Genomic DNA, 19,150 nt, shown 5'->3' on the forward strand with positions numbered 1-19,150 from the left:
CTAAAGTTGATTTTTTTTTTTTAATATCATTAATTTTCTTCCTATTAGGTGAAAATAAACTGTAAACCCCTGACTCTAATCTGGAAGAAAATGAATGACTTTACACTGCATTATTAAATATGTTTCAGTAGGATTTTAGGCCACTGTTTCTGAGCTATTTATCCGCATAAATGTGCAAAGATCAACCTGTTGCATATTGTCGGAAAAAAATAAAAACGGGGCAGGAGGAGGATTTAAACTGTTTACTTAGGAGAAGAGAAAGAGGACCGCCCAATAAAGCGCGCGCCGCGCACACACACACTCTCTTTATTTCTCTCTCTCTCTCTCTCTCTCTCTCTCTCTCTCTCTCTCTCTCTCTCTCTCTCTCTCTCACACACACACACACACACACACTCACACGCTCTCTCTCTCTCTCTCTCTCTCACTCACACACACACACACGCACACACACACACGCGCTCTCTCTCTCTCTCTCTCTCTCTCTCTCTCTCTCTCTCACTCACACACACACACACACACACACACACACACACACACACACACACACACACACACACACACACACACACACACACCAATCCGGAAATAACAAACCCACAAGTTAATGAGTCGCAAGTTTAGGCAGCGGCTCAGAGACAGAAATGTGCGCCTGGAGGCAAAGGCGCGCCTGTGAGCTACTAAAACACCTCAATGACTGAAGGTCCCTAAAGGACAAGAACCACACATATGACTTCTTCTTAAACACTTATGTTTGCGGACCTAACAGAAGTCTTTTCATCCTTATACAAGCATAGATCATGGGGAGAAGAGGAGCAGCCCAGAGAGATGAAGAGTTCAGTTTTGTCAGTCCGGTCATCAAATATTTACTTTTCTTCTTTAATACCATATTTTGGGTGAGTCTCAATCTGTTCATCTGATCCCATCTTCTTTAAAGGTGAACTCATAAGCATGTAGTCCAGTTAGTGCACTTGGTTTGTTGTTTATCATGTGACATGATTCTAAAATGTCTAGTCAGTTTAATCAGTGCTTAATCACATGTTTGCCGGTGTTTATTATACGGGGAAAACATCATCACATGGATGTGCAGGTCATGTGAAATAATAAGCTGTGTGTTATGTGAAATATGGGAAAAAATCAACTGAAAAATAAAACACTACATGTGAAAATTCAGCATGAAAACATCTGAAATCGTGATTAGTCACGTGTATAATTCATGCAACTGATTTGAAGTTTTAAAGAAAAGTAAAATCGTGCTCTTAGAGAAAACTTCTCAAACAATCAAACGAATCACGTCGGAAATGTAACACACGTAGTGTAAATCATTAGATTTTTTTTTTCACACGCAGTGTGCAAAAGTGTGATCCTGTTCACCATTAGTGGGACATTTTTATTTTATTATTTATTTGGTTTTAACCTGCAGCATAAAAAAATCACTTTTTTTTACAATAATTATTCACATTTATTTTCACCTTTTTAGTATGAAAAAAGTTTTTTTACCTTTAGCATGATTTTTTTCCTTCACATTTTGTATAAACTTCTGATTTATTTCTGAAAATTCTGATTTATTTTCAGCTTTATTTTTATTTTAACCGTTATAGTAAAAATATAGATTTGTTCCCTATTTAGTGTGAAAATGTTAGTTGTTCACATTTAATTGAAAATTCTGATTTATTTTCATCTGAAGTGTGAAAAATAAGAACTTGATTATTACCCACACGAATGATTGATTTTTGTATTAATTTTCCACATATTGGACATTTACTTCAGTTCATATTTTACACATGATCACATATTGTGCGGAACGTGATTCTCACCACCCCAGCCCGTTATGTTACCCCATTATGTAGAACCTTACAAAGTTTTTCTGTCAGAAAAGAGTCCAAATCTCTCTATCGAAAGCCCAAAGAACCCCCGAGGAACCCCTATTATTTAAGAGTGGACTTCAGATATTAGATATTAAAGCATATTAGCCTACAAAAAAACGGATCATCTTGTACTTATAGTTGAAGTTAAACCAAACACAAGACACAATCTGAGCAGGCAGTGAGATATATAACAATATTAATTAAAAAAATAAACAACGAGTGCGTAATTTAAAAGAAAAAGTTTAAAATTTTTCAAATTCGGTCCTCTTGTTAGAATTGGCACGAGATTACAGCAGGTTACACCAACAACCCTGTTTCTTTGTGTTGCTTTTTTAAAACTCCTGAGCTGCTTTTGCAACCTTTTGAAAGCTTGTTGCTGTTGCTAAGCAACAGGACTCATTTATTCATATGCAAAAAGTGCAACACACTGTTTTTTTGTTGTTGTTTTTTTGGGGGGCCGCCGTTTCTGTACTTTTCATTCAGTTCACAAATGATTCATGCCTCCTCAAAAACGCTATCAGACACCTGCTACGTTACAAACAACACAGAAACAAGAAGTTTACAAGACATTATACACTAGTTATTTTTTATCTACTGAAGTATTCTCACATTCTAGGTATTACTTATTACTCCTGATTAGTCTTACTACTAAGTACCCTCGAATCCTATACAAGCAGAACCTGTCATCATATCACCGTATCACTGTTATTCATTTGATCCCACAGCAACATACAGACATAAGCAGTTTTTTATCCATTTTAATTTACATTAACTTTCTGGAACGTCCAAAATGATCACTGTCGACTGTGACTTGGCCGTAGCTAGTCACAGCTGTGCCGATGCTTCGTTCAAACGACACGATCACAAAAATGTTATGCTCCTTTTATTCAATGATTCTATAATGAAGAAATTTATAAAGAGTAACTGACAGACGTTTTAGGACACGGTATAGCCGCATGAAGAAATATAGCGTGTTTATCTAGCTAGTTCACTCACACCGATTTGTAATCGTGGTTCCCGTTAAAGGATCGTGATCGGCATCTGTTCAAAAACATTTCATCTTCATCTGACACGCCTACATATTTTAAGTTAAAATTTACAATCATGACAAGTATATTTTGCCATGTCTGCTTTGGAACGTGGCTCGACCAATCAGATTCATGGACCAGAGTGAACTGTTGTCAGAGATCAAGAAAGGTTTATTGTGATTCCAGAACATGTGGTACATGAAAATGGAACAAAACTAAGTAGTGATGTCCCTGTGATTGTACTGTAGAGTGGCCAAGGTGGAAGTTTAGCTTCCCTGGTCAAAAAATTCTGTTTATGTGAAGAGTAGAAATTATCTCCAAAAGGCATAAAGCTACAGATGACCCATTCCCTTTATATTTTAAACAAAATATTTTTTTTTTAGATTTTCAAATTTTATATCTTTTATTCAGAATAACAGAAAATGAATAGGACCCTCAGCAAAAGTTTGTGCACCCTGCATAGTTAGTACCTAGTAGCACCTCCTTTGGCAAGTGTCACAGCTTGTAAACGTTCACATTTACAGCATTTAGCAGACACCTTTATCCAGAGCGACCTACATTTTTATCTCATTTTTATACAACTGAGCAATTGAGGGTTAAGGGGCTTGCTCAGGGGCCCAGCAGTGGGAACCTGGTGGACATGGGAATCGAACTAACAATCTTCCAATTGGTAGCCCAATACCTTAACCACTAGGCTACCACATCACTTTTTGTACAACTTTTTTTTTTTGTACAACGTTTTTGTTCACAACACTTTTTGTAGCCATCTAAGTGTCTGTCCGTTCTGTTTGAGGGATTTTCACCCATTCTTCCTTACAAAAGTCTTCCAGTTCTATGAGATTCCTGGGCCGTCTTGTACGCACTGCTCTTGAGGTCTACCGAAAATCATTTAATGATGTTTAGGTCAGGAGACTGTGAGGGCCATGGCAAAACCTTCAGCTTGTGCCTCTTGGGTAGTCCCACGATGGAGGTTTTGAGGTGTGTTTGGAATCATTATACATTTGTAGAAGCAATACTCTTTTCAACTTCAGCTTTTTTTTTTTTTTACAGATGGTGTTAAGATTGCTTCCAGATTTTGTTGGAAATAATTTGAACCCATTCTTCACTCTACCCATGAAATGTTCTCTGTGCTATTGCCTGCAATACAACCACAAAGCATGATCGATCCTTCCCCATGCTTAACAGTCTGGTGTTCTTTCCTTGGAATTCTTTGCCCGTTGTTCTCCAAACATACCTTTACTCATTGCGGCCCAAGAGGTCCATTTTAACCTTATTGATCCACAGGACTTTTTTCCGAAATGCATCAGGTTTGTGTAAATGTTCTAGATTTTGTGGTGAGGATGCAGGAGAGGGTTTCTTCTGATGACTTTTCCCATGAAGGCCATATTTGTACAGGTGTCGCTGAACAGTTGAACAGTGTACCGCATCTCCAGGGTCTGACTAAAAAAAATTCCTGCAGGGATTCCCATTCTTTTGCAGGGTGATGATGTCCCAAAGCACTCAAATTTTTTTTAGAAAGCATAAACAATACACTGATATTGCTTAAAAGATGCCTTATGGAAAACATTTCAGCTTCCATTTGCTTAACTGTACATATAAACAGAAATTTTGACAAGGGGTGCCAAAACTTTCACATGCCACGGTGTAATGAAAAATAACCTACATGTCCCATTACAGGGCAGCTCTGTAAATACTGTTGAAATGAAAAGGAAGGAATCGGTGTTAAGTCTGTAATGAACTCAGTAATGACGCTGACCTGTTAGTTCCTCAGGAGCTCTTGGTTCCACAATTCCACTCGACTACAAACCATTGTGGAAAGGACATCATTTACATTGACATTATTTCCTGTTCAGTGTCATCACAATGAGGATGAGGTTCACCTGGTTTCTTCCTGATATCATCTCAGGGAGTTTTTTCCTCACCACCGTCACCTCAGACTTAATCATTAAAGGCAGGGTCTCCGTTGTTTGAAAGCCAATGTTGACATTTGAAATCACCAAAACAAACACGCCCCTAACCCAACTGAGTCCCACCCCTGTATCGATAGCTCCACCCACACATACATATGTAACCCAGGCAGCTAACGGAAAGAAATGTGTCTTTATCATAGCTGAAGGGAAGAAAAATAAAAAAAATGCCACACAAGCATAATCATGTAAAGGACAAAGGCATATATTAGTTCTGTGTAACAAAGCAAAACCAACGTTGCTCACCTATCGAGAAGGAAAAAAGCGCCTCGGCGTCTTAAGTAAAGTCGGCCACATATTCACAGGTCGGAGTTTCCCGAGTCAATAACTCCTGAGCTAAACGCTGTTACTACACAAAACACGGTTGTAGCTGCCTCTCTACATTACTACGATAGAAAAGAGGTGTTATTTGTGTAGTAACAGCGTTTAGCTCAGGAGTTACTCCAATCTCCAACCTGTGAATATGTGGCCGACTTCCTGCTCCTTCAGTTCTGTCCAGCGCTGGAAAGCTGATCCTATATTAACACGTCCTACTTCTTGCCTTATCGTAAGCCTTTCTTCTCTTTCTTTCTTTGTTTTTATCCTCCATGTCAATGTTAAAGCCGCTTTCTGCTAATGTCACACATGCGCACTGAACACTCTCTCCGCCCATATCGACAAGACCCGCCCCTTTCTGCTCATTGGCTACACGTTTGTTTTGTTTTTGTTTATTATTCGGCCCGGCTCAGTTTTCTGAAGCATTTCTCAAAAATCGGAGACCCCACCTTTAAGGATGGATGTTCGAGATGAATAATAACTTCATGTATGGTTTGTATACGTAGGTAAGCTGCTTTGAGATAATGTGAACTGTTAAAAACGGAGCAACATGCTGATCATTTCAGAGCGACTTTAACAAAGCGATTGACCTTTAAAAATAGAGCATGAAGAATTTATCCCCTGCTATAATGTTAACACTTGTTGGTGTTTGTTATTGTAGGCCTGAATGTCTACCGCTGATGTATCCTCATGGAATGTTGACATGATGCAGCATGATATCAGGCGACTGAGACACTTGTATAGAATCTGCTCCTGTTTTATCATGTCCACGTTCAGCATTTAATGTTTTTGATTGTAGACACTCTGGGCTTTATTTCTATTTATGTTTCCACGGGTGACTTCGGCTTAGAGATCGTCTCTCAAGTAATAGAAAGAAACTAGAGATGTTTTGTTTAAAGAGTTTCCTTCCGTGTTTCTATGTCGACAATTGAACGTCTTTGTCATGTCTTACCACACAGTGGTGTTAACATAAACCTCATAGAAATGTAGACACTCAGAAGATTTTGTTGTGTTTTAGAAGGATTTCTGTTTTTATCTAGACTACCAGGGGTGACATATTCATAGAAAAGTTCCAGGTTTGTTTTTTTTTCCCCACACAAATGTAAATGGTGATATCAGACCCGTGTTTGTTCACAAGCAGCTAAAATTTGAAGGTGTTTGTCTTCAACCACTAAAATTCAGTGTAAGATTATCAACAGAGGGAAAAACTCACATCTCACATTGAAAGACCACAGAAAAGAGTCCTGACTCGTTTCATAACCGACTCGCATAGATAAAATTATAAATTTCTTGATACAAAGTAAAAACACCTCAAAAGTTGTTTTAACGCCAGTGCACTGATAAAAAAGGTTAAAGAAAAGCTCATCTGAGTTGGTGGTTGTTGTTGTTTGTTTTTTGGGTTGCAGGAATAAAAAAAAAAAAAAAGCATGATAGTATGTGGACTTTTGGAAACATGGCATGTCTTAGCATGTTTAAGTCTAAAACGTCAGGAGAAACCTCACACACGGCACACTCCATAACTGTGCTTCAGAAAATCTAACATTGAAGAAAATTTAAAAATTAAAGTCATAGACAGCCAGTAAAACTCCATAAACATTACATATTTATCTGAAAATCTGCAAGTAAGATTAATAAAATAAATTTTAACTAGATTTGACGATGCAAGTATTTGCAAAGGCCGGTGCTTTTTGGAGGCGAGTGGACATAAGGTTCAGTGTTACTTTTGGAAGCAAGTATACAGAAAGCTAGGGTGCCAAAACATTTGGAGGTAAGTGGAGACGAGCATGTGACGTCATCAGAACACCCGTGAGGAAGTTCCCCTCATTGTTCTGAGTGTTTTGATATGTCACATGTCCATGTTGTAAAAAGTTTTTTGATTTAGCATATTTTGGGGGCGGGGCTGCACCACAACTGAAAGGCCAGTCGGTACACCAATGTAAACCTTTGTTCAGAGTATAATCCCAAAGGAGCTGGCCGAGTTTGGTGTAGAGAGTTCAAAAGCTTGCCGAGTTATAAACCTCCAAAGTTTATAATGTGAGTCTATGGGGGAAAAAAGGCCAATTTGAGACCCGGGACCAGAAGTACCGGTACTCGGATCGCTTAGAAAATTAATAGCAACAAGCAAATAGCAAAATAGCAACTTCAGACCGGCGACTACAACATATCCGAATTTGGTGCATATGGCTCGAAAGCTCTAGGAGGAGTTACTCTTGATAATTTTTTGTCTAAGCTTAAATAGGAAAACAGAATGTTGGCTTCTACAAAGCGACATAATTAGTGATGGTTAATTAGTGACCCTTTACAACGTTCTTCCTAATTCATTCTCTCCTCGGCTAGCATGACGATAACAGACCGAACAAACTAGCTGAATGCTAATTAGCTAGCTGTGACTATGCAAACTGTACAGTGTATACAACAGCAGATAAATTACTGTTCTTGCTTTTTAAGGTTTGGAATTTAGATCTGATGTATAGATTCAAGGCTAAAAAAATCTAATGCTAAAAAGTCATCTTAAAAAAATTACTGTTCAATATTTGATTAGAAAAAAAAGAAGAGAGAAAAGAGATTTGTCGTTTGAAATGTAGGAAGTAAAAGTCCAAAGCTAAAGCATTAACTTTGTGGAGATAAAAGTGAGCTTGCTTCGTCTTCGGTTCAGTGGGATTTTGTTCTCAGAGAGAAGGCTGCGAGGTTTCGGTGAAATAAATGCCGAAGTAATCCGATACTCTGAATCTGTGAGCACGGCTTTGTACCGAGGAACCTGGCTGAAGTGAAATCCGACTACAGGCAGAATCGTTGCTCTGTTCGCCGTGACGTTTTCCCAGTTTCAGAGACGTTTGCACTTGGATGCACTTAAATAAATTTGGCTTTTTATTTGACTTTTCGTCCACGCACATTAATCCACACACAATAAGAGATGGCTTTAGAAGTAAACCTTTGATCTAGAAAATGGATTTCCCTTCAACAATTACACACATTCTGCCTCCTTATGTGTTGAAAAAATTCTCCCTTCTTATGAATGACCAAACAGGATGTATTAAGCTCAGAGTAGAAAAGTTAATTTGGGCTATTGAATCAATAAGGACCTGAAAAAAATTGGTGTACATTGTTAGTCTCCAACGGGGGCACGGTGGCTTACTGGTTAGCACGTTCGCCTCACACCTCCAGGGTTGGGGGTTCGATTCCTGCCTCCACCTTGTGTGTGTGGAGTTTGCATGTTCTCCCCGTGCCTCGGGGGTTTCCTCCGGGTACTCCGGTTTCCTCCCCCGGTCCAAAGACATGCATGGTAGGTTGATTGGCATCTCTGGAAAAATTGTTCGTGTGTGTGTGTGTGTGTGTGTGTGTGTGTGTGTGTGTGTGAGTGAATGAGAGTGTGTGTGCCTTGATGCCCGATGACGCCTGAGATAGGCACAGGCTCCCCGTGACCAAAGTAGTTTGGATAAGCGGTAGAAAATTAAACTTATGAATGAGAGAATGAAACTTATGAAGCAATACATAGTGCAAGCAGGGGGCAACGTGATACCTGCCCCAGTGGAGCTCTATTAGCTCTTTGTTATAACTCTGTCTAGAAACATTTATTCTTTGTTGGTCACCCAAATAGGTCTCTAGTATTTTAGGTCCATTTAGAGTTATTCACCTAAATGGGTCTAGATTTTATTCTCTATCCCTGAATATAAATCCCAGGCATAAATGAAACCTGTGGAATAAAGACAGATAAATATGACTGAGCTGGAATTATAACACAACAATAAAAACATGATATGAGACTGTGGGACACTGAATAAACAGAAAAGCAGGATTTTCTTGGTCTTTTCTTTTTTATCCAAGAGTACTCCATGATATGATAACAACCTAGGTTAGTAAGGACACAGCTGATGTGTTCAAACAGGTATAGCAAGAATTTCTGGGATGTGAATCATCTTTTTTAGGGAGCGGCCAGTGCAGGCCTCGTGTAGGCAACTTCAATGAGAGGTTACAATGAGCCTGGATCACTCTCATTGTGACCTCTGAACCAGGTCAGGTTCGGGTTCCAGGTCAGGGTATTCGCTGAAAACGGTTTTAAAAGCATGGCAAGCTATAACAGAAAAGTTGTTTATTTTAGCATCCTGTATATGTACAGTTCAGTACAAAAGTATGTACCCCGTGGCTTCTCATAAACTCTGTGGGTGTGTCCAGTACAAGGCAAAATCTACAAGACTATTATCATAAGTAACAATCGCCTCAAACAGCAGTTCTGATATAAAGAATATCTGTGAAACAAACTGGTGAATTTATGCTATTAAAAAACTAGAACTGAAGGATGAAGTAATAAATAAAGACAAGATTTGACTTCATTTTATTTTTACTTGTGTGTGTGAAGTGAGGCATAAACATCCACTGAAATCCCCCAATCAACACCTACAGTGTTTATTCTCCAGAATCTGATTTCGTACTAAATCGACTTCCATAAAAGGATTTTTCTTTACTATTCGTACCTGCTCTCTGAACTACATCCTTATTGGTGATCAAATGGTTTGTTCTACTTTGTGTGTTAATCGGCTTTAACTGCTCACTTATATAAAAGTGTAAAACAAAAACGTGTGTTTTAGTAAAGAAATAAATCAACTTGTACTGATACTCGGTCTGAATCACAGTATTTTGTCTTGTCTCTCTTCATATTAGATAATCTCAGTGGTGCTGATGGCCATCGGTGTGTACGCCAGGATCAGTAAACATGGTGAGATGACTGTCAGTAGCAGACACTGTGTGTTTCTGTGTTTCCTGTTAAAGGTGGGGTCTCTGATTTTTGAGAAATGCTTCAGAAAATTAAGTCGGAACGACAAAGTAAAAATCGAAACAAACGTGTAGCCAATGAGCAGAAAGGGGTGGGGCTTGTGAGCATTGACATGGAGGATAAAAACAAAGAAAGAAAGAGAAGAAAGACTTACGATAAGGCAAGAAGTAGGACGTGTTAATATAGGATCAGCTTTCCAGCGCTGGGGAGAACTGAAGGAGCAGGAAGTTGGCCACATATTCACAGGTTGGAGTTTCCCGAGTCAATAACTCCTGAGCTAAACGCTGTTACTACACAAATAACACCTCTTTTCTATCGTAGTAATGTAGAGAGGCAGCTACAACCACGTTTTGTGTAGTAACAGCGTTTAGCGTTTCTTCGCTTTCTTTCTTTGTTTTTATCCTCCATGTCAATGTTAAAACCGCCTTCTGCTAATGTCACACATGCGCACTGAACACTCTCTCTGTCCATATTGACAAGCCCCGCCCCTTTCTGCTCATCGACTACAGGTTTGTTTTGATTTTTGTTTCGATTTTTACTTTGTCGTTCCGACTCAGTTTTCTGAAGCATTTCTCAAAAATCGGAGACAGCACCTTTAAGTGTATGATTTGAAAACTACAAACTGCTGCTAGCATCTGACTTTCTCATGTTTTTCTAGAGGCAGCGATGGCGTGTTTAACGGTGGACCCTTCTGTAATTCTGCTGATCGTTGGGGTTCTCATGTTTTTCCTCACATTCTGTGGCTGTATTGGTTCGCTCCGAGAGAACATCTGTCTCCTGCAGACGGTAAGTTTTAGATCTAAAGCAATGCCGATTTGTGTAATTTAGGGTCATTTTAAATAATAATATTACACTATTTAATGCTCTCATTAATGAGAATAATAAAAGGTGTTAAATAGATGGATGGACAGTTGACAGATAGGTAGAGAGAGAAACAGATGGACAGAGACTGATACATGGATTGATTGATTGGATGGGAAGACAGGCGAACACCCATAAAATATGGATGGATATATGTATAGGATAATTGGACGGATGGATGGATGGATGGTTGGATGAATAGATAGCAATACAGATGTTGATATAGATAGATAGATAGATAGATAGATAGATAGATAGATAGATAGATAGATAGATAGATAGATAGATAGATAGATAGATAGATAGATAGATAGATAGATGGTTGGATCTGAGCAACACAAAGGATAAATATAATGGAAGGATAGATTGGTGGGAGGGATAGACAGAAAGCAAAAATATGATTGAGATGGATGGCCTGATGAATATATAGAGAGGTGGATGGATGGATAGTAGGAAATATTGATATATGCTTGGGTAGGACACAAAGCATAAATATGATTAATGGATGGATGGACTGATAGATATATAGATGGACGGATGGATGAATTACCATTCTGGCAACCAGACATGCACCTACCCGCAACAATATCATGCCCAGTAATGGAGGCAAAATATATTTAATAGATGAATAAATTAATAGATAGGAAGATGGATGGAAAATAAATGGATGGCATGATGTACAGACAGACAGACACCCAACCACGAATATACCAACCCCAGTAATGAAAACTAAACTTTGATTTACAGATGAATGGGCAGATAAAATGATTAGTGGATGAACACATGGGGACATTATTAAATAGGTGTGTATTAAATAGCAGATATGGCCGATATGAAATGAATAAATAACCGTTACAGATTCTAGGGAGCAAAATAATATTTTCAGAGCTGGTCATGTGATGATGTTTTAGCAAATCACAAAAAAGAGAAAAATACAGTGTGAACAGGATCTGATCTGAATTCAATGCTGATACTGAATCCTGTCTGTGTTCTTGTCTACAGTTCTGCATCTGCTTGACTATCATCTTTGTTCTGCAGTTGGTGGCTGGAATTTTAGGCTTTATTTATTCAGACAAGGTAAAACAAACTAACATTTAAAAAAAAAACATATTTTGTAAGACGGTTTTTATAAATGCGTAGCTATGAATTTATCTGTGAGTCACGAAACATTATTTAGATGTAGCTGTGAATTGTGTAAATTTACATATCGCAGAATGTGATACTGGATTCGTGTCTTGACACCAGAATGTATTTATGTGCGATTCCTCTAAACACAACGATCTAATTCAGTGCCTTTGTGTGTGTTTTTTTCTTTTTCTTTTTTTTTATCTTTTATAACGAGAAGTGGCATCAATCTGTTATCTTTGTGGCCATTGTTGTAATGTAACGGAGTACAAATACTTCGTTACTGTACTTAAGTAGAAATTTCACGTATCTGTACTTTACTTCGCTATTTAAATTTTTGTCAAATTTCACTTTTACTCCACTACATTTTCTATATAAAATGTATACTTTTACTCCGTTATATTTCCATTAAGCATCTTCGTTACTCGCACTATTGTGTGCTACTGCAATAAGGGAGGTCTGGCGAATCACTGCTCCTAGATTGCATTACGCAGCTCCGCATGCTTTATTTCAGCGTAATGTTGCCAAAAGGAGGAGAAAGCACATCTGAAACCGCCATGGAAGCACCTACTGGAGGACCTCCCGTTATAGTAGACCAGGGGTGTACAACCAGTCAGAGACCAAGAGCCACATTATTTACTGTGTTACCGCAAAGAGCCACATTATACACATGGGCACACACGATCATCACCTTTTTTTCCCTTGCCATTTTGAGAGCGAACTTAACACAGATTGTTTACTCAAATGATTTTGCTCCTACTGGGAAACTCTGAGGTATTTTCATCCCACTCAAATTTCGCGTTTGACGAAAATACCGTAAAGAACTCAAGCGAAGCGAACACGCACAATAAAAAGACACAAATACAAACTTCGATATGAACGTAAGAGCCGCTGGTTCGCCACCCCTGTCGTAGACGACCACCCCGAAGATAGTGGTGAACAGGGTGAAGAAGATAACATTATACACCCGTGGCCGTATTTGCAAGAAATGTTTCTGTACATTGGAATGAAAGATTCTTCCTACCGGATGAAGTGCCTCTTATACCTACCGAAAATCACTGAAATTTTACTTTTTACTTTTACTTCAAATACTTAAGTACATTAAATATCAGAAAATGACTTTTGTTACTTAAGTACAGTAAATATCAGATACTTTAAGACTTTTACTTGAGTAATATTCTAAAAGGTGACTTTCACTTCTACTGAAGTCTTTTTCTAGTACAATACTTGTACTTTTACTTTTTAAGTATTGCTTTCTGGTACATTATACAGCACTGTTTGTGGCATATTTTAACAACTATAATAGTCTAAATAAAAAATAACCACAGTGTCGACTCAAAGGCTCCGTAAATCTTCAGCACGATGACATAACTTCTCTGGATTGCAGTGTATGAATCTATTAAAATATTACAAATGTTTCCTAGATGTGTAAAAGCAAGAAGAAGAAAAAAAAAGAAAAGCCTCTAAATGAAGTTTAATAGGAAGCGACTATAGCAAGCGCCCCCTGCTGGTCATGTCTCATTTTGAATTTTGAGTATTGATAATTCATTGAGTCAGTGAATAAGGTATTAAAACTAAACTTGTGTACATGTTTCAAACTGGTGTTATGTGCTTTTGCATTACAGGTGCGGTATAAAGTGAGCGAAATGGTCTACAAAGCAATCAAGCATTACAGAGATGACCTGGACTTGCAGAACCTCATTGACTTTGGACAAAAAGAGGTTCATCATTTCGTTTTATTTTTTATTGTTTTTGGTTTTTATATACACATAATGTATTATTGTGTTGTTCTGTTGACATTTTTTTTTTGTTATGTACCAGTTTGACTGCTGTGGTGGTATTTCTTTTATGGACTGGTCACAGAACATCTACTTCAACTGCACGGAGGAGAACCCGAGCAGAGAGCGCTGTGCCGTTCCCTTCTCCTGCTGCCTGATCTCTAAAGACGAGGTGAAGAAGAAAATCCTAACTAATCCTCATGACCTCTCTTATGATCTCGATACTAGGGGAAAAGTCTGAGGGGGGAAAAACTCTCATGCACAGGATTCTGCTATAACATTTCAAATGTATTCATTTTTGGAGCATGATTTTTTTTCTCCCCCAGACTTGCCCCCTCAGAGAGAGAGACAGACAGACACAGAGACAGACAGACAGACACAGAGACAGACAGACAGACACAGAGACAGACAGACAGACACAGAGACAGACAGACAGACACAGAGACAGACAGACAGACAGACACAGAGACAGACAGACAGACAGACACAGAGACAGACAGACAGACAGACACAGAGACAGACAGACAGACAGACACAGAGACAGACAGACAGACAGACACAGAGACAGACACAGACAGACAGACACAGAGACAGACACAGACAGACAGACACAGAGACAGACACAGACAGACACAGACAGACACAGCCAGACACAGACAGACAGACAGACAGACACAGACAGACAGACAGACAGACAGACAGACAGACACAGACAGACAGACAGACAGACAGACAGACAGACAGACAGACACCGAGACAGACAGACAGACAGACAGACACCGAGACAGAGAGACAGACAGACAGACAGACAGACAGACACCGAGACAGAGAGACAGACAGACAGACAGACAGACAGACACCGAGACAGAGAGACAGACAGACAGACAGACACCGAGACAGAGAGACAGACAGACAGACAGACAGACAGACACCGAGACAGAGAGACAGACAGACAGACACAGACAGACAGACACCGAGACAGACAGACAGACAGACACCGAGACAGACAGACAGACAGACACCGAGACAGACAGACAGACAGACAGACAGACACCGAGACAGACAGACAGACAGAGAGACAGACACAGAGAGAAATATATTAATCTCTCTAATATATACTTTATTAGTATTACCTGTGAATTCATGCCGTTATCCGATCACCAGCACCATAATCCTACAGATAGAAGTGAAGCACTTCAGTCTGTGTTCGCATCAGTGAAGCATCAGAACGGGTAGATGTGTCATCTCAGTGAAAGATACAGAGTGGCACGGGTGTTAATATTCAAACCAGTAACCATATACAGCTGGTGCAGTACGCAGTGAAATTAAACAACGTTCCTCCAGTAGAACGGTGCTGAACTACATAAAACACAGAACTACATAAAAAACACAACTAAATACAATACAATATAATGTCATGGTCTGAAAACCAAGAAACACCCAGTTGTGTGTGCAGAGACGCAGTGTTGGTCAGAGGAGAATATCCAAACTGGTTTGAACTGGCCTGGAGGTTGTAGTACGTTAAATAAGTGAAAGTGAAAGTGACGTGACACACAGCTAAGTACAGTGACCCATACTCAGAATTCGTTCTGTGTTTAACCCATCTAAAGTGCACACGCGCACACACACAGCAGTGAACACACACACAGCAGTGAACACACACACACACGGATACAAACTCACCCAAATTGGACAGTCAAAGATTGATTAGAAAAGTCTAGGTGATGCAGGTCTTCCTAATAAAGTGGCCACTGAATGTATGTATGTACGTATGTATTAATGTATGTGTATTATTCTACTCCCTGTCCTTCCTGTCTCGTCCCAGGCTCTAATAAACACTATGTGTGGACATGGCACACAGAAGCTAGAGATGCTAAAGGCCAGCGCTTTCATCCACACCAGTGGCTGCATCGACAAACTCGTCAACTGGATCCACAGCAACCTGTTTGTGCTGGGAGGCCTAGCGCTGGGCCTCGCCATCCCTCAGGTACGAGACTACCGCTAAACAAAAAACAGAGACAACTCTAAGAGTCAATCCTATATTTATCTATTTATTTTATTTTCGATTCTGTCTTTGCTTTTACTTAATAAAATAATAAATAACGATCATCATGAAGAAGAGGTTCTGTTTTGTTGTGTCCACGTTCAACATTTAAGCTTTCTGTGGGTGACATCAGGTTTAGGGTTTTTTTTTACACCTGGTCACTTCATGTGTTTTCTGTGATCAGATAGCTATCCGATGGTAAAAAGACCAGGTCTAAATGCCCTCCGAAACGTTTTAGAGACGGAAATAAATCCGATGGTACAAACCCCTTCAGGAGGTGGTCTGGGACGCATTTCAGATGAAACTGGACAGGTGTAAATGCATGTGGTTGTTCAAGCCACATACGTCAGCGCTATACTCCTCCCAAACGGAAGTACGTCACTCGCAGGTGACTCACGAGTCGTGCATCGCGCCAGAAACAAGTACGTTTTCCCACCAGCGCTGGCTCCGATCTTTCACCCAGGCGTCTCATTGGATCTTAAAATGCACTGCTGCCGCCTGAAAAAATGCAGCAAACAGTAAATGCTGTTGATTAGAAATCGGATCAGAGACAACACACGAAGTGACCGGGTGTAAAAAAGCCCTTAGAGACTAGAGTCGTTTTATTTACCTCTTTATCCCAGAGGCTAAAAAATGAATTTCCTCCTATTTTTGTCGTGTCAATGCTGATGACTGGACGTCTTCCTCACGTCTCACTCCACAGTGGTGTTTATATGAAGCTTATATAAAAGTAGACACTCAGGACTTTAAGAATTTGTCGTGGTTCAGAAGGATTTGTTTTTATCTAGACTACTTTTAGCTCCACACAAATGTTTGTATCTTCAGAGTAAATGTCAATCAAACCCGTTTCTGTTCTCTGAAACGCTTATAAACAGCTCGTATTTGAAGGTGTTTGTTTAACACTAAAATTCAATGTAAGAAAAAACATTATTTGTTCGTGTTTACATTTGAATGTAAGGAAATTTAATTCAGTCTTCACTTCTTTCACAGCTGGTGGGAATCCTGCTCTCTCAGGTCCTGATAAACCAGATCCAAGATCAGATTAAACTTCAGGACTACAACCTGCAGCACCACTCGGACCCGTGGAGCTGAACGCGCCGTTAGTACAATCAGGATGTAAATAATACTCCACATACAGCAGATATATCTGTACATAAGCCACATCCAGAGGATCTAGAGGTGACCGTGTTGTGTTGTGGAACGCTGTGGTTGTTACACCGACGGCTTCTTATTTCATCTGTTCCCGTCAAGGTCGACAGACACGGAAGTTAAAATTCAAATTTAAAAAAACGTAAAAGAAAACAAAAAGATTTTTTATGTAGGTCATGTGATATTTATTCATTTGCACAAGGAGAACTTTTTAATGACAGGCAACACCAGAAATTTCAGAACATACCGTGTGTGTTATACATTTCAGGGTTGAGACATTTTTACGTTTATACACACTTTGCAGAAAACTGTAATACTTAAAAATAAATAAATAAATAAATAATGAGAGCGGGCATAAAAATCTTATTTAGTTTTGTATGTAGTTTTTCCGTGTACAAGCGATTTCACATAACATAGACATTAGGATTAGGATAGTCCACAACATGATAATAACAGAATTGACACAAATGAACCGGTTGGAACGTTCACACACGCTCGGTCCTTAATCCCGCATTTCGTTACCTGGACGATCAACAACTGTTTTTATCTTTCGTAAGACTTACTTATGAGACCCTTGTTTGTTCTGAGCAGTTAATCCACACTTTTCTCCATATAAAAAAAGAAATCTTCCAGGTTCTGCACGTTCTTCCCTTTTCCAGCATCTTCTGAATTTTTGACTCCTTTCCATTGGATGTTACGTGATGCTGAGATTCGTGTTTTCACGTTAAAGACGTCTGAGGGACTAAAAACTAAAACTAAATGATGGAGACGGTTTTGGGAAGTAGGAGGAAACTGAAGGACCCTGAAGGAACCCAAACAGAGACGATGGGGGGGTCAGTCATCTTAACTCTTGTTCTAACCCTGGATCTGACGTCACCTTCTACATCACGGCATAATAGTGATAATTTTACGATATCATGAAAACACTGTAAAAGATTTAAATACTGTTAAAAATCTTGCCTTCTGCCTTAAGAGAAAACTCACATTTTATTTGTAAACTTGACCGGATGTGCCATGACAACTCGGGGGTTTACTGATTAGTCTCTCTGTTTAACTTCCTATGTTGTCTAGATTCTCTTCTATTCAGTGTTTGTGTCGTTCTGTATGTTAGTATTTGGTTACTTTTTTTCAAGATTTATTTTTTCCAGCACTGTAAATAAAAAAAGAATTCATTCATTCATTCATTCATTTTCTACCACTTATCTGAACTTCTCGGGTCCCAGGGAGCCTGTGCCTATCTCAGGCGTCATCGGGCATCGAGGCAGGATACACCCTGGACGGAGGGACACACTCGCACACTTTTTCAGAGATGCCAATCAACCTACCATGCATGTCATTGGACCGGGGGAGGAAACCGGAGTACCCGGAGGAAACCCCGGAGGCACAGGGAGAACATGCAAACTCCACACACACAAGGCGGAGGCGGGAATCGAACCCCCAACCCTGGAGGTGTGAGGCGAACGTGTTAACCACTAATCCACTGTGCCCCCCCTAAAAAGAAAAAGAAAAGTTTTTAATTAGTATAACCGTCATGTAACATGCACTATATATATTTCGTCTTTGATACTCCGGTCTTGGTTGGCTCTGATTGGTTGGCTGCCACATTATTAGAATATATATTAATAAAATCAACACATCAAGGGATTTCAGGATTTAGGATGTCTTGTAAGAGTAAATAAATGAGATGTACAGTAGATATGTTAATCAGCAGCCATTTTCCTGTGCTCCTGTCTTCCCTCCCCGTCTTATACACGTGGTTTGGCAGTGCTCTTCTCTCTCAGGGGTTCCCCAACAAAAACACAGGTCTGGTCTATAATAAACACGCCTCATCTTCACTGAGCCTTAAGCCCAGGCATGAGGTGTTTGTCTTGGCTAAGAAGCAATCCTGGCTGTTTATATCCAACATGAGACACTGGGTTATCCTTTTTAGCTGTGTTCGTTTGTTTGGAATAAATATAAATGTCTGACATAAGCGCTTGGGATTTCTTTGTTTAGAATGACATAATGTTTAAAGGACATGGAGCGTTCTGTCCTCTGGTGGTGTGTAGGTGGGTCCCGGTTTAATACAACTCGTCACATGTTCCTGTCAGTTTCAGGATAGTTACTGGATTGTTTGTGAGGATTACATTGGGGTTTGTATGTAAAACAAAAACAAAAGGATCTTATTCTTTCGCTGGCTTTTCCCTTCTAAGGTCGCCACAGCGAATCATCTCTCTTCACCTATCCCTATCTTCTACATCCTCAACA

The 19,150-nt window shown here is 39.5% G+C and overlaps 1 protein-coding gene across 1 annotated transcript; it reads left to right on the plus strand.

Annotated features, from left to right (window-relative positions):
- The first annotated feature begins 528 nt into the window (after positions 1–528).
- On the plus strand, positions 529–18,079 carry tspan33a (tetraspanin 33a). The gene is made up of 8 exons (XM_027134286.2): positions 529–893; positions 9,835–9,889; positions 10,605–10,732; positions 11,810–11,884; positions 13,558–13,653; positions 13,754–13,882; positions 15,536–15,697; positions 16,745–18,079. The coding sequence occupies exons 1-8, from the start codon at positions 798–800 to the stop codon at positions 16,844–16,846; spliced, it is 843 nt and encodes a 280-aa protein (XP_026990087.1). The 5' UTR covers positions 529–797; the 3' UTR covers positions 16,847–18,079.
- Positions 18,080–19,150: the final 1,071 nt, after the last annotated feature.

This window comes from Tachysurus fulvidraco, chromosome 19 (assembly GCF_022655615.1).
Source record: "Tachysurus fulvidraco isolate hzauxx_2018 chromosome 19, HZAU_PFXX_2.0, whole genome shotgun sequence".
NCBI classification, from domain to species: Eukaryota; Metazoa; Chordata; class Actinopteri; order Siluriformes; family Bagridae; genus Tachysurus; species Tachysurus fulvidraco.